We start from the raw sequence: 25,346 nt of genomic DNA on the forward strand, positions 1-25,346 counted from the left end.
TCTACTTGTTTGAGGTCCTGGAATGAGAAAGAATGGTATGATTGCAGATAAGGAGATTTGGGAAAGATGTGTGTAGACACATCAGTCAGAGAGGTATGAAGTGTGAACATTCTTATACTGCATGTTGAAACCAGAGAATAGCCAATGCAACCAAGGGGGCAGAATTATATAGCTAATCGTTCCATTATCTTTCAAGGCCACCATTAAGTGGGGCTGTAGTGGAATAGTAGCAGTTTATTTTTATATAGCACCCATACATTGAATTAAACAATTTATGGACTTAATTTGTTACCCCCGCCCCCCACGCACACACACATTTTAGCTGGTCATGTCTCATTTAACCACTGGCAAATGTTCAACCTGACAGCAACTAAAACCAAGGCTGAGCCCCCAACATGGTACTGCCCCTTGAGGAAATGAACCAGTCACTTGGTGGCAACTTGAGTACATTAAATTTCTTCTATATGGGGTGGGGCAAAAGTAGGGTTATAGTTGTGAGTATGTGAAACACAGAGTTTATTCTTATATTATTTATTAATCATTGTATTACTTTCCTTATGGATCTACTTTTCCCCCACTCTGTACTGCAATAATCAGAAATTATGTTGACTGGAATCAACATTTATTCTGGGTATGAGTTATCTTTCCTGTTTTAAGGGCCTCAACCAGAAGCTCACTATCCAAATTCTTTTTTTTTTTTTTTTTTTTTTTTTTTTTTTATCCTCACCCGAGGATATTTTTCCATTTTTGTACAGATAGAGTGGGAGGGAGAGAGAGGAAGGGAGAGAGAGAGAGAAACATCGACGTGAAGGGACACATCGAGTGGCTGCCACCCGCACAACCAACCAGGGCCGGGGACAAACTGCAACCGAAGTACGCGCCCTTAGCGGGAACCGAACCCGGGTCTCTCCGGACCGCAGGCCGACGCTCTAACCGCTGGACCAAACTGGCCAGGGCTCACTATCCAAATTCTTAAAGAGTTTTTGAACCACCACATGGGATCCCCCATAACAATAAAATCAAAGGAACCATTTTAAAGGGAAAGCAGTTCAGCAGTGAGCACATAATCATGAGACCCCTCGTCCTATCACATTCCATATTACTCCGACACTACCAGCTTGATGGAGTAATAGAACAGTCTATGAATGTGCAGATGAGACATCGGCTTGGATAATGGAGCACCAGCCTCATAAGGTGACATACACCCCAAATCAATATCCATTGTATTGTGTTGTATTGCCAGCATGTAAATATATGGGTACAAGGATCAAGGGATGCGGATAAGAGTTGTTCTAATGATCACCAATCTCAGTAACCTCCTGGAGTTTTGTTTCCTGTACTTTCGAGTCTAGACTCTGTGGCTCTAGATATTCTGGTTCCCACAAAGGGAACCTTTCTGCCAGAGCACAGAGAGCCCCATCAAACTTTAAGCCAAATTTGACCCCTGGACACTTTAAACTCCTTGTACCCAGATTTCAGCAGGTAAGCAATGGTGTCACTAGCCTGTCAGGTTTAATTGATCCTGATTTTCATGGGAGGCAAGGCTGCTGGTGCAGCTCACGATTGACAGCCAACAATCGGGAACAGCAGCTGTGGCTCAGGAAAAGCATGGACGAGAGTCTCATCACTCAACTGCTAACCATCAAGACCAGCAGAGAAGCTAATCAAGAGAGAGGCAAATCTGGAATGAGTGGTGCAGGAGGAAGATAAGGAACACCTTTGAAAATAGCTGCAGCGGTGGTTTGGGCTCTTAACCTTCCTCTTGTATGTTTTCCTGGTAACAGAGGCCAACCAGAATCTTGGAAGAGCTGATTCCAGATGGTGTGAGTTCATTATACAAATAAATGGATCCAAGAAACACATGGGGTTAACTCACCGGTAATGACAGCTTTGGTATACCACGTAGATCCTTCCTCAGGTCTTACAAACCTTTTCCCTAGCTGTCGAAGGTGTTAACTATGGACAGCTCCTAGTTGAGCCCTTCTCTAGGAACCACCCTTCGTTTGTGGAAGCTGCCTCAATCCAAAATGATGCCCTGTCCCTCTGGGTAACCTGAAGCCAATGACTGGTTGATGCAGGGACACAAATACCTGCCCTCTTTGCCCCACCGGGGCAGCCTGCAGCTCTGAAGGGCCTTCCCAGCTCTGTTGCAGCTGCATTGTGGGTGACCTTCTCCTGCAGCCCGATGCTGCTTTGCTCCATATGCATTGTTCTCAAAGTCGTTCCCCATAAACTGTTTGCATGCTGAGCTCCACTTCGGGATCTCCTTTTAGGGAAACTAACCTACGGTATTTTTTAAACCTATTAGAATGATACTTCTTTTTTCTTACCCAGCTATTGTAAATGTATACTAAATTATGTGATGTTCCTCTTTCTAAGACAAGGAATAGTACTTTTAAATATAGACTTAGCCCTGGCCGGTTTGGCTCAGCGGTTAGAGCGTCGGCCTGCGGTCCGGAGAGACCCGGGTTCGGTTCCCGCTAAGGGCATGTACTTCGGTTGCAGTTTGTCCCCGGCCCTGGTCGGTTGTGCGGGTGGCAGCCACTCGATGTGTCCCTTTCACGTCGATGTTTCTCTCTCTCTCTCTGTTCCTCTCTCTCCCTCCCACTCTACCTGAACAAAAAATGGAAAAATGTCCTCGGGTGAGGATAAAAAAAAATATATATATATATATAGACTTAAATTAATTTTTCTTGTCTCTTGAAAGCCTGTGTCAAATTTCAATTAAAGTCCTTTTCCATGCCTTCTTCATAAGATTACAAAAGCTGGGTAACCGTGACACAGCCTAATATTTAAAAGTGCCACAATCCATTTCCTCTATTTCTACAGTTCTGGCATACAGAAAAACTCTGCCACAGCTTCTTTTAATACAAAAAACTCAAACTCTTTACCAAAGCCACCATTTCCTGTATCTTTAAGACTCCTCGTCTCATTTCAAGAACCACAAAACAAAATCATTAACAAAAGCTAGCAGTATGTCTCAACCTAAATTCAAATTTGATTATTTCAGTTTATGTTTACACAAGAAACTTCTCCAGAAGAGTTTAATTATGGTTGTCTGGGCAAGTTTTCATTGACAACAAAATAAAGTCTAAACCTCTGCCATGTTAGACCTCCATACTTTGTCGTTAAGTTAATCTCCACTCTATTCTGCTCCAGGAAAACGGCTGATATACACTCACATGTCTTGTTCATAATTTGGAGTGCCTGCCTCTCTCACCCTCTCCCAACCACTAGTGAAGCCGGGTCTCCTGTCATCTCTTTTATAAAATTCATGACCAACAGTGGTCAGGAATATGTTTCTCATTGATCATGGGAGAAATTCCCTAATCCTTCCCACAACCTAGAAGGACCAGTCTTGTATGGCTCTCTCCTTGTCCAGATGTATCTCTTAGCCTCTCCGTGACTGGCATATTCATCCTCATAAAGGGTTATTTGTATACCAGCCCTCATTCCAGTAACACTTTCTCTAGCCTGAAAATGTCAGACTTTTGCTTGCTTAATTTTTTATTTTTTCAGATCTAAGATCAGTCTTCACTTCCTCTGGGAAACCTCCCCTGATTCCCCAGAATAATTAGAATTCCTTTATTATATGCTCTTATAGAACAATAATTCCTGTTATAGCTGTAGCTATGTGCCAGTTACCCTGTTTCCTCACTGACTCAGTGTTTTTTATATTGACTCAGGCCAGGTTTGAGTAGAAGGTCAGAAATACCCACTGTAGGTATTTCCATAATGAAGGGATTAGATATCAGAATTCAGGAAATCATAAAGTGCATGCATCCTTTGTAACCTCTGTTGGGTGTTTGTGGCTAATTGACAAGAGGATGCCTAGAAGGCCTGGCAAAACCCTCTATTAGCTGCCTGGCAAAGCCCATGAGGTGTCCTTACCGTCTGCAAGGGAATACTACCTTCTGTTTGCTTCGTCGCTTCCTTCTAAGTCTTCTGTGCACACCTGTCATTAGTGGAAGCTAATCTACTAGGAATTGAGGCAATATAGTTCCCAGGCCTCTAGATCAGAGTTGACAATCTTTTTCTATAAGGGTCCAGATAGTCGATGTTTTGGCTTTGCCGTTGTAGCATCCAGAGACACTGAATTTCGAATCTCAGGTAATATTTACAGTTTCCCACAGGCAATTTGATACCTAACTACTAAAACCAAAATCATTTTGGCATTTCAGTGAAGCCATGGGTGAGTGAGGGGAGAGGAAGTGAAGAGCGGGAGCAGCTGTCAGGGGAGTCTGAGCCACCACGCCTGCGATGTACTTTTGATTTCCTTTTTTGCCCAGTCTCAGTCGTATACATACTAACCACATTTCATAACGGCATGCTAATACCCACATCCAACTTTATAATCTCCTGGGTCAGGTGACACTCAGTTCCTGATGGTAGCCATTCTTAGGATCCATTTTCAGAGTCAATGGGTGTTCCGTGCCATAGTTGGCTGCTCATTTTCTGTTAGGGCCAAGTAGCGAACCCAAAGTAGCTTACCAATGAAAAATAGTAGCTGGCGGAAAAGGAAATAGCTTTCCTCCAAAACCTCAGGAATCTGCACTGTGATGTTACTATTGCTACATATTTCATCCCTTTCTGCTACAAATAGCTCAAGTACCACTTAGTCTGCTGGGTCATAGGCCCCCGTGGCGGGTCAGCTTGCGCAGCAGCCTGGATTTGCTGCAGATCCCCTCTCGCTCCACATGTCTCTTGGAACAGGAAGCCTTGCAGATTACCTAGTAGATGAACCAGAGCAGAACACCCAACTATAATGCCTTACATAGACCAGGGGCTAGGGCTCTTTCCGCCGTGCAAAGTGAGGCAACTTGTCTCTCATTGAAGAGGGAATACCTTGACACGTTCACACCATTGTTCTACTGGAAGCTTCGTAAGATCAGAGGTCAGTGAACTTCCACATGACGTTTCCTTTCCTTAGTCATGCTTTCTCTTCCTAAGACATCTGGTTGTGAAATTCTTGGTGGCAGCTTCAAATTATTATGTCCCAACATGATATTCTGTTGTATATCAAGATGATCAAGGTCCCTCTAGACAAAAATACCAGCTACGTAATGTACCTGTCTGCAACAGTAAGGTGAAGAGCATGCACCGGAATGTAAATCACTGTTCCCTCACTAAAAATCCTGTTCAGAAAAAAATTGTCAGCTCAACTAAACAGTGCACTTAGTGGCATAGTTCACCTTCTGGTGCAAAATCCTTAATTCATTAGGGATAAGTAAGAAACATGAATCAAAAACCAGTGCATACATGATACTTTGAGGATCACTGCTTCAGTCTAGACTATAACATGACATGACAGATCAGATAAAAGGCAGCAAAGGTGCACTGCCAAATGCTGGGCAAAGATGAGATGTTGCAGATTGTGTTTACTGATGGAACCTAGAAGGAAAGCATGTGCTAGGGCAGGAGATGTGTATCATATACCAGAGGCAGATTTGTTTGTGAACAAATTATCACTTGGCTCTGATTACCAGGGTCTCATTTTTCCCCTGGCAAAGAGTCTATTCAGGCATTCCTCAAAACTATGAGTGACCCAACCCCATAATCCAATCAGATTAACTGTGTCTTTAGGGCCACTTCTGGAATCAATTATTGTATCAGTCAAAATTTTGGCAAGGATTTCGATGACATACTCAAATGATAAGTTGAGGAATTAAAAAAAAAAAAAATAAGACTATTTACAGTGGAACTAGCAAGTTTGGGAATTGTAAATGTTGGTAAAGTATCAAGGGCTAAAATTCATGATCATCTCTAGACCTGAAGGGTACGAGGATGAAGCAGTGTGATCAGAATCTGGAGTGCGGAAGTCCTGAGGTCAGGTTGGTAGAGCAATGCAGCCAGCATAACAAATGTAGACCAGCAAAAAGCACTATTTCCCTGCCCTCCTGCCAGCTCATCTCTCATTGGTGTCTTTCATTGGCGAATCCCAACACTGAGTCTGAGCAAGAGTCCAGTCAGTCCCTCGAGGTGACCCTCCCTTGAGACACAGGCAGGCAGAGAAGGGCAGAGAGTGGTTTTAAGAGGCCAATGGAGAGGAAACAATGCACTCTTGAAAGGCAAATAGAGAATAACCTACATCTCTCCACAAGAGAAAATTTTGATAAAATAGCTTATGTCTCTACAATAAAATACCACAGAGCAATTAAAAAATGAACCAGCTTTCTAATGTAAATAAACCTCAAAAACAGAATAAGTGAAAAACAGAAAGGAGCGGCAGGACACACATACTATATAGCATTTATGTGACATTTACAATCCAATAAAATCACATTTTAAGAATACATAAATGTGTGGAAAAAAGATGTTCTAGCAGTAACTACAGGTTGAATAGGTCTGAACATATCTTCATTCTACCCTCACACTTGACTACTTTGGCTGAGTATGTTAGTCATCTGCTGCTGTGTGTTGTCAGTGGAATTGGGTCCCACAAAAACTATGTTGAAGTCCTAGCCCTCATTGCTTCCGAATGTGAACTTCTTTGTAAAGAGAGTCATTGCAGATGAAATTAGTTAAGTTAAAATGAGGACATACTATATGTAGTGGGGTGGGACCTTCCTCCAGTATGACTGGTCTCACAAGACGAGAAGAGACATGGGAGGGATACCACGTGAAAATGGAGGAGGGACTGGAAGAGAGCGTATACAAGACAAGGAATGCCAAGGATTGCTGGCCACCCTCAGGAGCTAGAAGACACAGGACAGATTCCCCCTTACAGGTGCCAGAGAGTGTGACACCTTGATTTTGAACTGTTAGCCTCCAGAACTGAGACCACACACTTTTGTTGTTGTAAGCCACCTGTTTGTGCTAATTTGTTACAGCAACCCTAAGAATCTAATACAATCTCAGGACTCTTACTCAGGGTAAATGACGTGCTTCTCGGCTACCAGTCCCCATTAAGTAGAGGAGAGTGGCTGCATCTTTGAGTCGAGGGCAGTCTGTTCTTCTAGCTTGAGTGGATCAGGCCACAGATATGCAGACACAGGCTGGTCCATATCTAAATTCAGTCATTACTTCTGTCCAGTGTGGCTCAGTGGTTGAGCATTGACTCATACACTAAGAGGTTTTCTGTTCGGTTCCTGGTCAGGACACATGTTCAGGTTGTGGGCTTGATCCCCAGTGGGGGGCATGCAGGAGGGGTCCAATTGATGTTCTCTCTCATCGATATTTCTAGCTCTCTCTCCCTCTCATTTCCTCTCTCTGTAAAATTAATAAAAGAAAAAAAAATTGAATAATAAAAAATAAAATTCAGTCATTTCAAAAAGAGAATCCTACAGCATCTACCCTTTTGGGTAGGACAATTCCAGGAGCTTAACACATCTCCTACGTCAGTCAGCCATGTGACTGCGGTTTGGCCCGTCCTGCCCATCTCCCCTGACACCCCCAGGTTACAGAGCATCAGCCCCCCTCTCCACTCACTCCTGTGGATTTCCATGCGCTATTTAGGAAACCCTCACCAATTCTGATCGATGAGATTTTCATTTCTAATTTTCATAGGAGGCTCTGTGTTTATAAAATATGTGTCTATGTAGCTATCATTTACATGTTTAGACTGAAATGGGGGGGATTTTTTTTTCTTGTATTCAATCAGTGATATTGAATTGGATGAATTGCTATATTCCCCTTAGACCCAGATTTATTTTTTGTTTATCATGGTCTGGAGTCAAATTACTTACTAAAGAGCTCATTGAATCCATGAATACTATAAATGAAATGCCAAAGTGCTTAGGGGAATGAGTTATTCAGTGCAACCAAAAAAAAAAAAATCATCCTGGAAAAATCCCAGGAGCAGATGCCCGAGGGTTTCATTTATTTGTGTACTTTTTTTTAGAAGCAGAGGCACTCTGCGATATTGTGGGAAAAACATAGAAGAAATTATCCTGGATTCTAGGTCTGGCTTAAATTATATCTAATAAACATTTTTTGAAATCTGCCTTGTGCAATACAATACATTAAACTCCAGATTATATAATGGAGGACCAAGATGAATCATATGCCCAAACTCTTGGTTCTGGCTCTTACTGCTCTCTTCTGTGTGCTCCAGCCTCGCTGGCTACTTTCTCTTCCTGCTACACATCAAGTTCTTCCCATTTTGGAACCTTGGATTGAAAGGATCCTCTCCCTTAATTCTCTGCAGCTATCCAGGTCATGTAACATCATCAGCTGTAATCCTCTGCATAGCACTTAGCACTGTCTTAATTGTTTATTTGCTCTCTATACTTGTTTGTCTTTCTGTTCTGTCTCTCTGGTTTACTCTTTTGGGCAAGGTTTTGAACAAACACAAGATTTTGAATTAAAATGCTGTCTTGTATTCCTTTTCTTTTGGACATTACTGACACTCCAACAGTAAGAAAAGAAATAGGCTGGAAAAGTACTTTCTCTATTTGAAAAGGAGATTATGGGTGCAGGAGTTAATGACTGCCTGATATTTTCCTCTAGATTCAATATCTGAGGAGACAGCTTTGGATTGTTTGCCACTGAGAGAGGTTGGAAATATTTATAGCTGTAGGCTGCATACAGTTGGATCACCTGGTCGGTGATGTGTGTGCTATAAAATATCTTTGGTCAGTAGAATGTCCCTGAGTCTCATCTTTCAGGGAAGCTTGAATCCTCATTTCAAAACTGAAGTACAATATCACAACCAGAATATAGATATTGACACAATCCACCAATCTTATTCAGGTTTACCCAGTTATTCTTTTGCTCATTTGTGTCTACGTGTGTGTATATATTTAGTTCTATGCAACTGTGTTGCGCGTGTAGGTCCACCACCACAGAGAAGATGCTATCATCACAAGGATTCCTTGTGGTGCCCTTTTATAACCACATCCGCCTTCCATTCACCCACCCCATCCACATGGCTAATCCCTGGCAATAACTAATCTCTCCTCCATATCTAAAATCCTGTCATTTAAATAAGGTTACATAATGGAATCCTACAGCATATACCTTTTTGGGATGGGCTTAATAATTCCCTGGAGATTCTTTCAAGTTGTTGCCTATATCAATAGTTCATTTCTTTTTACTGCTGAGTGGTGTTCCACAGTATGGATGTACCACATTTTATTTAACCATTCATCAGTTGTAGGACCTCTGGGCTGTTTTCAGTTTGGGGATATTAAAAATAAAGCTGCTATAAATATTCATATACATCGGTTTTTGTGTGAACATAAGTATTTATGTTTCTAGGAGTAAAACTGCTGGATTGCATGTTATTGCACGTTTAGTTTTATAAGAATCTGCTATGTTCTTTCCTTGAGTGGCTTTACCATCTTACATTTTTACTATAGATGCATGACCCAGTTTCTTTGCATCCTCACCAGCTTTGGTGTTTTGCATTGTTACTAATTTATATCTTAGCCATTCTGATAGATGAGTAGTGAAATTTCATTGTGGTTTTAATTTCCATTTCCTAATGGTCAATGATGTTGAAACATCTTTTTATGTGCTTCTTTGTTATATGTATATCCTCCTAAGTGAGATGTTTTCTAACTGTATTTTTTTATGTTGGGTTTTGAGAGTTCGTTTATATTCTAGATGCTGGTCCTTTCCCTGGATATATAATTTGAAAATATTTCTTCTAAGCTTTGTCCCTTATCCTTTTTACATGAGTTTTCCCAAAGAAAAGATTTTAATTGTGGTGAGGCCCAGATTATCAATTTTAGTTTTAGGAATCATGCTAAAGGGGCCAAACCTAAGAACTCTGCTTAGCCAGAAATCCAGAAAATTTTATTCTATTTCTAAATTTTAAAAAATTTTTATTAATTTATCTTTGTTATAGATGTGTCTCCTTTTGCCCCCCCCCCAGACACCCTCCTCCCCATCCTGCCTCCCTCATCCCCCCAGCAATGTTGTCTATGTCCAGTAGTTACTTATACATGCATGTAAGTTCTTTTGGTCATCTCATCCGTCACCCCTGCCCCCCTCCTCTGAGGTTTGTCAGTCTGAGCCATACTCCTTTCTATGTCTCTGGGTCTATTTTGTTCATCAGCTTATTTTGTTCATTATATTCCACAAACAAGTGAGATCATGTGGTATTTGTCTTTCTCTGATTGGCTTATTTCGCTTAGCATAATAGTCTCCAGGTCCCTCCATGTCGTCTCAAAGGATAAGAGATCTTTCTTACAGCTGCATAGTACTCCATTGTGTACATGTACCACAGCTTTTTTTTGGTTTTTTAAAAGCCAATACCACACTCTTCTGATTAATTTAGCAGCAAAGAAGCCTTACTATTGGATAGAGGGATTCCTCCCACCAGTCATGCACTTTTCAGATTAAGATAGCAATATACGCAAACTTAATATTGAATAGAGTAATCTCTCCCGTTTTTTTAATTCTTTGTCAAGATTGTTTTAGCTATCCTAAGGTGTGTATTTGAGATTGTTGGGATTTTATAGGAGCTACATTAAATTTATAGATAAATTTGGGAGGAACTGAGATATTTACTATGTTGAATCTTCCAATCCACAACCACATATTTATTTCTATTTATCTATGTATACTTTGAATTTTTTAACTCAGCATTTTGTAATTTTCAGCTTGTAAATCCTTTACATGCTTTGATAAGTATATATCTAGGTATTTTATTTTCTTTGGAGCAATTGTAAATGGTATTATGCTTTGCAGTGTCATCACTTATTGTTAATATATAAAAATGCAATTGATATTTTTTGTGTTGATCTTGTATCCTGTGAACTTACCTAACTCACTTAATGATTCTAGGGCCTTTTTTTTTGTAGGTTCTTCGGGATTTTCTACGTGGATAATTGTGTCATTTGCAATATGGAAAATTTTATATTATCCTTCATATCTGTATGATTTTGGTTTCATTTTCGTGCCTTATTGCAATGCTAAAATTTCCAGTGCTATGATAAAGTAGTGAGAGGACATTATCTGACTTGTTCCTAGTATTATAGGGAAAACATTCAGTCTTTCACCATTTAGCACGAAGTTAACTGTGAGTTCTTTTAGATGTTATCAAGTTGAGGAACTTCCCCTCTAGAGTTTTTATCATAAATGAGTGTTGGATTCTTTTTAAAAACCCTCACCCGAGAATATTTTTCCATTTATCTTCAGATAGAGTGGGAGGGAGAGAGAGGGAGAGAGAGAGAGAGGGAGAGAGAGAGAGAGAGAGAGAGAGAGAGAGAGAGAGAGAGAGAGAGAGAGAGAGAGAGGAAGAGAAACATCGACGTGAGTGAGACACATGGACTGGCTGCCTCCCACATGAACCCTACCAGGACTGGGGACCAAACTGCAACCGAGGTATGTGCCCTTGACTAGAATCAAACCTGCAACTCTTTGGTCCATGGGCCAATGCTCCAACCACTGAGCCAAACCAGCGAGAGCTGAGTGTTGGATTTATGAAATGCTTTTTCTCAGTCAATAATAGGATCTTATCATTGTTTTCTTTAACTTGTTGATATATGATGCATGACATTGATTTTTGAATGCTGGCCCAGCCTTGCATAGATGAAAATAGTCCCACTATGATTATTTTTAATTTATTGAATTCGGCTTGCTGATATTTTGTTGGACACTTCTATGTAAAATCCACAAGCTATATTGATGTATAGTTTTTCTAGCTTTTTTTTTTTTTTTTTAATATTGTTTGTGTTAGATTTTGGTAACAGGTTTATATTGTTCTCATAAAATGAGTTCAAAAGTGCTCCTTCCTCTTCTATTCTCTGGAAGAGATTGTGTAAAATTAGTGTTATTTCTTTAAATATTTGATAAAATTCTCCAGTGAAACCATCTGAGCCTAGAGATTGTTTTTGAGAATAGTTTTTAATTATGAATTCAATTTCTTTAGATTATTCAGAGTATCTATTTCATCTTGATTGAGTTATAAGAGTTTGTGTTTTTGCAGAAGTGGTTCATTTTTTCTAAATTGTCCAATTTATGAGTATATATTTTTGTAGTATTTATTATCCTTTCAATGGCTGCAGTATCTGTAATGATACCCTCTGTTACAATCCTGATATTGGCAATTTCTGTATCCTCTTTTTTATTTTTGTCTGTATTGCTAGAAGTTTATCAATTGTATTGATTTTTTTTAGAGTAAGATTTTAATTTTATTGTAAATATATAAAAATGCACCCTGGCCAGTTTGGCTCAGCAGTTAGAGGGTCAGCCCACAGACCAGAGAGTCCTGGGTTCATTTCCTGCTAAGGGCACGTACCTTGGTTGCAGTTTGTCCCCGGCCCTGGGTGGGGTCGTGTGGGTGGCAACCAGTCAATGTGTCTTTCTCACATTGATGTTTCTCTCTCTCTCCACCCCTTTCTCCCTTCTACTCTATCTGAAGATAAATGCATATATGTATATATATAAATGCAATTTCCTATTTGCATTGCCATTGATTTCTACTCTTTATTATTTCCTTCCCTAGTTTATTTTGCACTTTCTTTTTTATTTTCTTGAAGCAGAAACTTAGGTAACTGATTTGTGACCTTGACTAATTTTACTTTTGTATTCTTTGTTGGTTTTTAGAGAGAAATGGAGGGAGAGGGAGAGAGAGATAGAAACATTGATGAGAACATTGATTGGCTGCCTCCTGCATGCCCCCCACTGGGGATCAGGCCCACAACCTGGGCATGCGCCCTGACCAGGGATTGAACTGGCAACCTCTTGGTGCATGGGTCAACGCTCAACCACTGAGCCACACCGGCTGGGTGACCTTGTCTTATTTTAAATGCAAGTATCTAATGCTATAAATTTACCATGCAGTACTGCTTTAGCAGCATCTCATGTTTAATACATTGTACTTCCTTTTCTTTTACATCTGTTTTTATGATTTTTCTTTGAAACTTTTCTTTGTCCTATGAATTATTTAGTAGTGTGTAGCTTAATTTACATGTTTAGAGATTTTCCAATTGCCTGTTATTGAATTATTTTAGTTTGATGCCTTTATGGTCTAACAGCATATTTTATAGAATTATTTTAAATTTGTTGAGGTTTTGTTTTATGGCCAAGGGTATAATCTATCTTGGTGATTGTTCCAAGGGTGCTTGAATAAAGTGTATTCTGCAGTTGTTGGGTAGTTTGTTCTAAATTTTTAAATTAGACCCTGTCAGTTGATACTTTTGTTCAGATCTACATTTTTGCTGATTTTCTGCCTCCTAGTTCTATCAGTTGCTGTGGGCAGGGAGGGGGTAGTAGGGTTTGAAGTTTCAATTTTCATTTTGTATTTGTCTTTCTCCTTTTATTTTTATCAGTTTTTACTCACGCATTTGAGGCTCTGCGATTTGTTGTGTACACATTTAGCATCATTTCTTCCTAGGAGATTGATCCTTTTATCATTATTTAATGTCCCTTTATGTAGTAATTTTATTTGTTTAGAAGTCTATTAGGTGTTAATTATGGCTGCTCATTTTCTAAATTAAATGTTTACATGGTGCTATAATTTTTAATCTTGTTATTCTCAGTCTGCCTTTCACTGAAATATGAAGTGAGTTTCTTATATATATAGTATATAACTGTCCTTTCTAAATTGAGTATGACAATGTTTTTATTGGCATGTTTAGATTATTTACGGTAATTATTGACGTTAGCATTTAAGCCTGTCATTTTATTGCCTTATTTATTTCTCATTCTTATTTCTAATTCTTTCTTTAATTTCCTGTGCATTATGTGAATATGCTTTCAGAATACCATCTTGACTCATTTAGTGTTTTTGAGAGTTTCTCTTGTACAGTTTTCCAGTGATTTTTCTAGGCATTACACTGTAAATATGTGACTTATTACAATCTAGTACTTTTATTATTTTATCACTTTAAGAAAAGTATGGAAACCTCATTCTGTTTAGATCCCATTTTCTCCACTCTAAATATCATTTTCTTGAATATCAGATGGTGTTATAAGTTTTGTTTCAAATATGATTTATAAAACAAGTATATGAAGAAAAGGATATTCCATTGTATTACCCATAATTCTGCTCTTACTTCCTTTCTGATGCTTGAAAATTCCTTCTTTTTATGTTTACTCTCTGAACCTTTACTCATAGCTACATGACTTCTCTAGGTCTTAATTTCTTAAACTTAATAACAAGGGCATTGGACTTGAACATCTTTAATATCCTACTAATATCTATTATTTCACTCAGAGAAATTATATGATTTATTATGTGAAGGTAAATTTGTTCCCTTAATGGTCACATTTGAGCTCAGGCAATACAAAACTCAACATTGGAAAGTAAATAATTAACAAATACTTATTCGCTTTAGTATGCCAAGAATATAACATGAAGGTGGAAAACAATCCATTTCAGTCTGCTGACCGTGCTTCAGGCGATTAGATCTATGGAACCGGAGTTCAGGTTCCCACTGTGGACTGGCAAAGCCCACACGCCTGCACCTGCCGTGGAAGTCAGCACGTGCAACACAATCTGGAAGGCTGGGGGTTCCACAGACCCTCTTCTGCACTTGTGACTAAAGAGCTCAGGCCAGCCCATAGCCACAGACCAAGTGCTCCCCTTTCGAGTTCTCTAAACTATTACCTCCAAGGAATTGTTTTCTAGTCGTAATCTTTGGGAAGCTTGCTAGGTGAAATAAGCGAATCACTTTCTAAAATATGCTCTTCTAATTTGGGTCCGGGTGGGAGGGCACAGAAAGAGACCTCACTCGGTGTTTTTTGGTTTGTTTGTCTTTTTCACATCTAAGGAGCCAAGATTCATTTACACATATTTTTCTAAGACAGAAAAATATGTAAGAAGGTAAATAGGAAACAAAGAATAACTATGAATAATAGTCATGACAGCTATTTAAAGACAATTGAAACCCGTGTTTCTTTAAAAACCCTTCAGAAGGCTGGACCATAAAACAAGCTATTCTCCATTGGAGTTCACAAACGGGGAACCTGCAGCTCCTGGCATGACCAGATGCAGCCCCTGATATGCTTTGTTCTGCACGGCATTGGTCCAGTAGTTTATTTTAGTTTTTGAATTTAATTGGCTGCCAACATTAAACAAATTTAAGAATTCACATGAAAATTTAAATTTCTGGACCTTCTTGAGAGTCACTGTTGGGTCCACATTTCCACACAGCTGCGAGGCAAGTGACATTCTTTTTGGGCATTACACATGCTTCCGTGTGCACGTGGCACTTGGCTTTCCCACCTTCCCTCCTGTCCTCATGTCAAACAACAGCTGGCGTTTAGCATCAGTCTCATGCTATTGTTTCTTAGAGTAGAGCTGAAGATGGTAGAATAACTAGTATCTATTTTTCAATCCAGAGTATGAAAATGAAAGGAATATGTGTTTTAATGAGGATGGGAGACATATATTTTTTGTAGATATGAAAAGTATCCCTACTAGAAAGTTCACAAGCTAAGGAAGCCCGTTGTAATACAACCCGAATGCCCATTCTGAAATATACCTGTCCTATTTCCCTCACCAGCATCCACTGTTGCTTCAGGCATCTCTTTTCCAACAAACAAGTGGAGGCCATGATGATGGTATTTACTTTCCCAGTTGATTTCAGCTCAGACCACGCAACATGCAGGGAATGTCCGAGATGATAACAGTGTCTCTCTGGTGTTGTTATCCTCCAGGTTAGCACCTCGATTCACCTTGCAGGAAGCTGGAAGTTCAGAACTGTTATATATCTACCACATTTCCATCGATTTTTGGACGATTTATATTCCAGAAACCACTTATAGCTTAGTTAAAATAGATCCCAAGACAGGCTTTTCCTTTTAGTTTCAGAGCGATAATACTCTAATGCTCTGCAGAGTATGTGAGCAGACCACAGCTGTAAACAAATTCAGAGCATCTCTCTCTCACACTAATCCACCCTAACGTGTGGGGAGACTTTACGAAACAACACGTAAGTAGAAGTTGTTGCAGGAGCATGGCCATCTTTCTTCTAGCTTCACTTAGGATGGTGAAATGAAATTGCGTATCGGCCCTATCTTAAATAGGTGTGTTTGCTAAGACATCGAAATGAGTCTTGGAAGGCTGTGGAGTTTCTGCTTATGGAAATATTTTATAGAAGTAAATATTCAACATATTACACTGAGGTATAGGCTAAAATATTAATTCTTGGCTAATTTGGTATTAAAACAGAATGCTTCCCGAAGTGCATAGAAATCAAATGAACAGTTGTCACCACCACCCCCCATAAAACTTAGGCAAATCTCAAAGGTGATCTTTCAAAGCTAACAGACTGTCTCATATTTCCAGTTGAGCTAAGAACAGATATTTATCTCCTGCATTTTAAAAGTTATTGTTGTCTAGTAAGTTTTGTAGATGCCAGGAACATCTTCGTATATCTACATCATTTTCTGGCTGCACATAAGATTTGAGAAGGAGAAGCTGTTGATGTCTGACGTCCAAGTTTGTTACTGGGGTACCTGCAACCAAGAGATTCTCAATATGGTGAAGATGGAGTCAGCACATTGGTAGAGGTCAATGCTGTCTCCTTTCCTTCCTTGTCCAAGCAAAGCTATCTTTTCTTTGGGGGGGGGGGGGGGTATCTCACAGTGTCACAGATCATTTGGCTGTGACACAGAAACACATTCATGCAGAAAAACCTTTCTTTTCTCCAAAGACTAAATATTAGAAAAAGGCTAGGCAGCTCAGACCAGAGGCTCACACTTACAAGAGTACTGGCTTAGAACTTAAAAATTCTGTTGCTTGTGTGTCTGATGACACAATTCCAAATTTCCCCAGTGATAACATACGTGAAAGAGATCTATGAAATTCAACTTTATGACAGACGTTAAGGACTAAGTGACAGAGACAGGAGAAGTTTAACTGTGAAAAGCATGCCTACTTTTTAAAAGTTCTGACAAAACATTCCTGCCCAGTATGACACACTGAGTGGGACATGCTCAGGCATAGGACTATCAAGGAGCCTCACAAAGGTAGAAAGTATGACTTTTGGAATATGAGTTTTGAGAAAGAGATTTAGCACCCCTCCCCTCCAAAATGTCTCCTGACAAACTGGTCTTCATGGTGCCCAAAGAAAGCATGACATTTTCATTTCCTGTTAAAGAGAAAGAAGACTTCTTTTGTCCTTTGCTTGAATTTTGGAGGCCACATGGACCTCTGAGCTTTGTGGACAGTGGTATTAGCAGTGATTTTGGTGGTGTGCGGATGCAATCCTGTGAGTAGAAATAAAGTTACGGTCATGCAGCAAAGCAGAATCCTCCACAGGGTTAATATCATTGGTTAAAAAAAATCTTGGGTATGTCTGGCCGGTGTGGCTCATTGGATTGAGCATGATCCCATGGACTGAGAGGTCCAGTTTGATTCCCAGTCAGGGCACATGCCTGGGTTGTGGGCTCAATCCTCCAGTAGGGGGCGTGCAGGAGGCAGCCAATGGATGTTTCTTTCTCACATGGATGTTTCTATCTCTCTCTAAAAACAATCAATAAAACATATTTAATAAATAAATACATACACACACATACATACATAAATAGATAGATAGATAGATAGATAGATAGATAGATAGATAGATAGATAGATAGATAAATCAAACTTAGTCTTCCTCGGAGAAGATGTAGTCCCTTTACCTAAATTCTTACCCATAAATGGCACAAATGTTCTAATAATGTACACAGCCAATGGAGTTTGAAGATGCCATAATAGTTAATACTTTATGAGAAAATCAACGAGGAACAATAAGAATGAAGTGGCACATTCTTGTCATATAACAGGGAAGCAGTGTGTTTGGTAAAAGAAGGGGCGCTGCTAAATCAGACTCAGATTTGAGTCAGTTGATACATCATTTACATTCTTAGCTTCAGTTTTGTTGGTAAAATAGGAATGATAATTACTCTTTGTCAGATCAAGAAATAAGGCTAGTGACATAAACATAGAAACTCAAAAAAACAATTGATGAAATCTCCTGGCCTTTTTCCCCCCCATTCATATGGACTTTTTGAAATTCAACTTTAATAACTAAAAGACATTAGTGCTTAGATATTAGTTTTGCTTCTAATAGAATGTTTGTGGTCTACTTGTATCACTGAGAACAGGGTATGTAACTGGAAGTGCAGACATGAAACTTAGGAGAAAATGATGTGCAAACACTGCCTGATGTAATTATAAAAACTTTATTTCACTCTTACTTTAATTAAATCTTTATAAGCACCATGTCATGTACTGGCAATCTAGAAAGAAGATACTGGAATACTTTAGTCAGTGACAAACTGCAAGCTGATGATGTTTAGTTAAAGCTACGTAGAGCATGTGAACAAGACCACATTTAGAAGGTTCCCTTGAGAATCCTGTAACAATGCACACAACAGGAATCTGGCATTAATTTGTTCACACTTTCTATGGTCAGAACCCAAAGCTTGTGCATGTAAACATCAAAAGAAACATTGCATCACCTTGACAGTTTACAGTTTGCTAAAACTTGACCCTGAAAGCATAAATGCTGCTATTTGTTTTCTTGACCAGTGCTTGGCCGTAGGCTGAAAAGATCAATTCCTTTAAAATTTAAATGATGCTTAAAGGCTATGTTCTACACTGTGCACACTACCAGCAAGGCTTTTGAATGTGTTCAACTCTCATATATGATCACCAAACCATTATTTATTTATCTAATGAAATTGTGAAAAATTATACATTTTCAGCAAAATGTTTTCATTTGGTCCTATATTAAAAGACCCAATTGCCAAGGTGTTTTACATAAATTTAATTCACAAGCATGTACACAAGAGAATCACTATAAAGAACATTGCTTCCTGCTTTATGAATAAAAAGTTTATCCTCTACTTACACTAAAACATACAAAAAATAATCTACAAAAATTGTTTACAATCAATTTTAGTGAAAGAAAAAGCTTCAGGAAAAAAAAAAAAAAAGATTGTGTGGTGGTAGTGTTTTAGCCATCAAAAAAGGAATGTCAGTAACCAATAAATATAATGTGCTTTCTCCATATAGACATATTTACACTTGAGTCTTTGGCTTATGTTTTTTTCTAAAAAGAACTTTAAATGATCCAGCCATCATTGCACATTAAAAGAAAATAAGCCAGTTATATATATTTATATATTTATATAGAGATCTGCTACACTTGAAACATATAAAAAAAATGAACTTTACTATGAATTTGCTCAACTTTTTTTCTTCTTCCTTTAAAGATTTAATGTCTTTTACCTAAAAAAGGGAGAAAGAAGCCACGTAGAAAGTATTAATTCATGCAACATGTGGTGGTCACTCTACCAAAACCAGGAGAGAAAAGTCTGCAGAGTCACTGTACAAACGACCGAGAAGCTCTCGTTTGAACCCGGTTCTTAGGAAATAGAGTTTATGTGGCACGAAATGTGGATGCTTTCATACAGTAATAGAAACTAATTGACTCCTTTTTATTAAGATACACAGCTTCATAAGAAAAATACTTTTACCTCTCGAATGTAAAAGTCTCCCACCCCCCACATTAAAATCTTTCTGCACAGGTGTGACAGGTACAACAGCTGCTGGTCCACAGACGAACGGGTTTCTGTCCGGACGCTGAAGTCTCACCCAGCTAAGACGACTCCAGGTACTCCAGAGCTACATCATAGCAGAACCGGTACTGCTCCTGCAAGACGGGCACACCAAAGGGGTGAGCAAAGGTCAGCATAGGATCAATGTGAACAATAACTACCAAATGAAAACTAAGCAAACAATCTAGATCATTCAAGGATTACAAATCACTATTTCCACGTAACAAGTTGAATATATTAGGAATATGTATTTTACATTTGAACTTAATAATTGCTATCTAAGAAAAAAAGACTGATGTAAAAAGATACGTTGCCTTATAATTTTCTATTGAATTAAAAAGAACGCATATATGTATTTTGATCCTCACCTGAGGATATTTTTCCATTTATTTACAGATAAAGTTGGGGGAGGGGGGAGTGAGAGAGAGAGAAAAACACCGATGAGAGAGAGAGAGAGAGATTGGTTGCCTCCTTCACGACCCTGACCAGGGCCAGGGATGAACACAACCTAGGTACATGGTGTTTTTGACCAGAATCAAACCCGAGACCCTTTGGTCCGCCAGTGGATGCTCTAACTGCTAAGCCAAAACAGCCAGGACTAGAACTCCAATATTTGTAATGCTGATTATAATAATAATACCTGATCATGACAGAAAAAATTTCCAATATAGAAAACTATAATAAATCATAAAAAGATTTTCTATAATTCTATCTTCAGAAAATAAAAGTATTAAAATACTGCCTTAGTTTTGCTTCAGTCCTTTTTTTTTCCCCCCTCACCCGAGGACATTTTTTGTTATTTTGCTCAGATAGAGTGGGAGGGAGAGAGAGAGAAGCATCGACATGAAAGGGACACATCGAGTGGCTGCCACCCACATGACCCAACCAGGGCTGGGGACAAACTGCAACTGAGGTACGTGCCCTTAGCAGGAACCGAACCCGGGTCTCTTCAGACCGCAGGCCGACGCTCTAACCGCTGAGCCAAACCAGCCAGGGCTGCTTCAGTCCTTTTTTATGCACAATTGAAACTGTAGAATATAGTTACATGCATATATTTGAGGATATACTTTTATATTTTATTGTCTTTTGTATATCATTATGTAATTTTTCCCCATGTTAACACCTCTCTTAATACCACATAAAAGTCCAATAGAGGGATTATTTGACTATTTGATTGCATTTATTTTTCTTCCTTTATAAATAATGCTATAGTGAATACATGCAAATATTCTTCTCCACACTTTAGATATTTTCCTTAGCGGAAAAAAAAGCCAGTCATTTCAAAATGCCATTTTAGCCCTGGCTGGTTTGACTCGGTGGTTAGAGCATCAGCCCACAGACCAGAGAGTCCAGGGTTCGGTTCCTGCTAAGGGCACGTACCTCGGTTGCAGTTTGTCCCCCGCCCCAGTTGGGGTCATGTGGGTGGCAACCACTGGATGTGTCTCTCTCACGTGGATGTTTCTCTCTCTCTTCCTCCCTCTCTCCCTCCCTCTCTCCCTCCTACTATATTTGAAGATAAATGCAAAAATATTCTTGGATGAGGATAAAAAATAATAGAAGAAAAAAACAAGAAACAAAATGCCATTTTACAACTCTAAATTTTATATTTTTGACAGTTTTTCATCTATCAGAGTAGTCAAATTTTTTGAAATGGTTAGTGGTTCTTAATTTTTTTTTATCTTACTTATATCAGAAAATGTATTTCTGCTGTCTTTATATATTTAAGATAATTTTGTTTGCAATAAAACTATTTTTACGTTTAAACTGCCTTTCCTCTAAATCCTCTATGTGTTGCTTCATTATTTAGAATTTGAAAAAAAATCAGAGACTGTATTACAAATTATAACTTATAATATGTAACTCATTAAAAACTTTCTAATTCAATCCCAGTAGGTAAAATTCAGGCTGAATTGGAGAATAATGCAAAACTTATATTATTTCTAAAGCGCACTTCCAGGTGTCTCCAGCAATAAACTAGGGTAATAAAAACTTTCCCCAAGAGGTCTTTACCAATCCTACCCTAATTATCAAGCAGACATGATTTAAATTAGCCCACCACTGTGGCAAGTGCATCCGAAGAACCAAAAAGTGCTTGAAGCAGTTATGTCTTTTTAATCAGTCTCTAGCAATTTGCTTTACACCCTAAATTTCTTACCAAACTTGGCAGTACAAGTCAATAGCACCTTGAACTAATAATTAACCCTCACCTGATGAAACACAAATCACAGGGTACGAAGTTTTGTTAAGGTTCAGGGGACATAAATGAAAGGTAGATAGTAACTCTTTGGAAGGTTTTAGAATGGCAGAGTTTTAACCGTAAAAAATTTTTTTCTTCAAGTAATGGTGGAAAAATAAAAGTGAAATTTGGAGGTAAAATTTGAATTATGAGGACAGATGATGATTTTAACACTGATGATTTTAACACTTGATCTGAGAGAGAGAGAGAGGCAGAGTTTAAAGACATAACCACTACCCATCTGCTTTTTTAGGACAACCTGAGACCTTTACCTCAAAAAATCCCTCTGATCCATCCCCCATGGCCAACACCCCAGTCAAAACCAACAACTGCAACAACTTCAGGGATGAGGTGGCGTGGCGGGGGTTGGAGAGCTTGTCGAAGGGGAAAAAGTCTGTTATCATTGTTGAAAATGAAAGAGTGTGAACGGAACTCTTCAGATTTCGTCTCAGGAAGCAACACACCTCTATGTGAACAATCCATGAGCAGGAAGTGGTGAAAATACTTAAAAGTCTATTGAATTGCTCATTTGAGTTATCTGATCATCTTGATACATGTAGGGCAAGCAACAGTGATGCCTTGGTTTTTCTGGTTTACTTTTCTGTGAGCAGAAACGCCACGGCTGCTCTTGGCTCGATCCCACCACGCACACATGTGTAAGCCACAGACACCTCTTCAGCAGGGGAACGTGCTAGAGAAGCTGCACATTCTCTCTTGCTTTTCCTACAGCTTCACCCAGGTCCACTGCCTCATACACGTACCTAGCCGCTCACATTCTGTAAGCTCTGCTCCGACTGCATGAGCTCTGGCAAGTTCAGGCAGGGTCTGTGGGCCACACTCTGTGATGGGCAAAAGCTGAAACCTGTCACCGGTGACAGTGACCAAGTCTCGAACTTGACCGGCGATGAAGTTATAAATAAGGATTAAGGCGAATTTCAGCGGCCCTCGAAAAACACCGTGTGTCTAAAGTGCTGATGAAACTTACAAGTAGATCCCTCAGATTCTTATCCATTAACTCGATATGTTTTAAAAAGTAAAAACGAACAAGTCTAGATAGAAGATGTATTCTTCGCATAGAACCATTTATCCACGTTTGTTGCAGCAAATGTGTATAGCCCATCACAGGAAAAAAAAAAAAAATTCCTATACATTTTCCAAAATGAGTGAAAGTCGTTTTCTTCATCACCAGCAGATTCTGTGGTGTGTGATTACGTTCATGTGGGCAGAGGGGAAGCTCAGCGATCCCTCAGTTAGGCAGGAAAGTCCCCACGCAGCCTCACTGAACCCGGATTCCCCGCGCGGAGCTGTCAGACCCCACGTGGGGAGAGGCTGACCGGCTCCCCCGCTCCCCGGCGGACTCACCGGGGCCTCCACCATGTTGGGCTTGCTGTTCCTCAGCGTCTTCACCGCGTGGAACACGTCCACGACGTTCTGCCGCTTCACCATCTCCACCACGATGCCGATGGCGCAGAACATGCCACTCCGCCCGCCACCATTTCTAAAACCAACGACATCAAAGGCTTTTTAGATTCAAGATTTCGGTGGCTACAGGCCACACAAAGATACGTGTTCAGAAAAGGAAACATTTTCTTTTCATTTTTTTTTTTCCCCTTTGTGTCTTAATTTTGCTTCCTATGTGTAGCAGGCAGGGCAGAGAGGAAGGCACCGGAGAAGGTGCCCGCTCAGAAGCTTATGCTTAGAAATAAGCTCTGGCATAGCCTGCCAGCCCAGACGCTCGGAGACGCTCGGAGGCGCTCGGAGACGCTCGGAGGCGCTCGGAGGCGCTCGGAGGCGCTCGGAGGCGCTCGGAGGCGCTCGGAGGCGCTCGGAGGCGCTCATACATGCAGACTGTGTGAATCAGAGAAGTGGTTCAAAGCAGTGTTCGGCGGATTTAGATCATATACAAACTAGGCAATAATCAAATTTTAAAAACATAAAAATTAAAGTTAGTTAGCAGTAGGTATGGCGGTGTGAGCCAGGTGCCCTTGAGCCCGGGGAGCGCGAGGGCTAAGGGGCGAGCGTGCACCCAGGCCCCGGCCAGGCCGGGCTGCACTCACAGGCAGTGGATGATCGTCCGGCCTTCCCCCTCCTCGCATTCCTCCTGCCATTTTTCCACCTGCAGTATCAGTTTCAAAAATGATCGTTTGGAGCCAGGCACTTCTCGATGAGAAGCCCACCCGAGATACTGAAACTGCTGTACCATCAGGTAACCTTCCTGTGGCTGTGGAGGAAAAAAAAAAAAGTTTTAATATAAGTAGGGACTAGAAATTGTACTAAAAAGCAGAAGTTTCATACCAGCTGACATCATGATATAAATGACATTTACATGGATTGAGTCTGTACCTCTAAATAGGCACATGTCAGTGCAGACACATTTTAAGTTACAGAAGCAAGACACATGAGAATTAACCTTTATACAAGCTTCTCCCTCACATCCCCTGCCCAATAATAAATCCTTATGTTTATACTTCTTAAAGCACTTTGAAAGTCATCTCTTCTTTATCACCATTGACATCACTGCACTCCCAATCACAGGTTATGATAATTACCTCCTAGTTGATCTCCCTGAATAAACTTTGATCTCCTTCCAAATCATTCTTACTGTAGGCATCACAATTATTTTGAAATGCAAATTTGATCTTGTCATTCTTCTGCTTTAATGGTTTCCAAATGATCTTTTCATACAATTCAAATTACCGTCATGGATTAAAAATCCTTACAAATCTGGCTCCACCTTCTTTCTTAACCTTTTCTTCACTTGAACACGCCATTCAAGTTCCAGACACATTAGCCTTCTCTCGATTCATTTATCTCTTGCCTTGGGGACTTTGCACATATCCCTTTTGTTCTGAACATTTCCTTTTTGCTTGCCCATCTCAGTTCCAAATAGTAAGCAAGTTGTCTTGGGTTTGCCTGGGACTTTTCAGGTCTTAGCAATAAAACTCATGTGTCCTGAAAACCTCTCCACCCTGTGTAAATCGGGAGAGTTGCTTCTCTCACCCCTAAACAGCTTAAATATCACTGCCTCAAAGAAATCTTCTCTGATCACCCAGCTATGCCGGATCACCCAAGCACTTTGTATCCTGTACTTTCTCTATAAAATTACTTATATTCGTAAATAAATGATTAGTTAATTAGTTGCTTAATTCTTGTCTTTTCTGATAAAATAAAAATTCTTTAAGGACAAGGAAATTTCTCCCTTTCCCCCTAAATTCTGTACCACTTGAACCTAGCAAAATAATTTCCAAAGAAAAGTATTGTTGAATAAATGCATCAAAACCTCAAATAAAAATGTTAAGGAAGTATATGCAGCACATGAGTAAGCCATGGCACAAGGCAGCAGATCTGAAGCTCCATATGGCAAGGGGGTCCTGCATCTTTGGATAGGACAGGACCAGTACGACACCCAGCTTCTTGTTGCTGCATACTAAGTATGTAATGAAGTGAATGGTATTAACTAATGACATAGAAAACAGAGAGAGGAAAAAATCCTGCACTAATAAGGACCAGAACTCCAAATATAGGAGAATAAACAAATAAATATGCTGACCAAAAAGGTAACACTGATTTCAGTTCCTGAATATTTTTCATATAAACAGCTCAATTAACAGCCAAGTCTTACTTTCTTAGTTTAGCAGCTATGGTTTCTCAGCTAAAATATTACTGG

At 39.6% G+C, this 25,346-nt stretch overlaps 1 protein-coding gene across 4 annotated transcripts in view; it reads right to left on the reverse strand.

Annotated features, from left to right (window-relative positions):
* Positions 1-18,049: 18,049 nt before the first annotated feature.
* The window catches only part of PTPRK (protein tyrosine phosphatase receptor type K), a 502,788-nt gene continuing 495,491 nt past the window's right edge, over positions 18,050-25,346 (reverse strand). For 2 of the 4 annotated variants that reach the window (XM_036248314.1, XM_036248312.1), the window contains 3 exons: positions 23,737-23,900; positions 23,042-23,177; positions 18,055-19,538 (listed from right to left, as the gene is read on the reverse strand). In XM_036248314.1, coding sequence (XP_036104207.1) covers positions 19,485-19,538; positions 23,042-23,177; positions 23,737-23,900 — 354 coding nt within the window. In that variant the 3' untranslated portion in view covers positions 18,055-19,484. Of the gene's footprint in view, positions 19,539-23,041; positions 23,178-23,736; positions 23,901-25,346 lie in introns of all 4 variants that reach the window. The other 2 variants (XM_036248313.1, XM_036248315.1) reach the window with 2 other exon arrangements.

This window comes from Molossus molossus, unplaced genomic scaffold (assembly GCF_014108415.1).
Source record: "Molossus molossus isolate mMolMol1 unplaced genomic scaffold, mMolMol1.p scaffold_m16_p_8, whole genome shotgun sequence".
Lineage (NCBI taxonomy): Eukaryota > Metazoa > Chordata > Mammalia > Chiroptera > Molossidae > Molossus > Molossus molossus.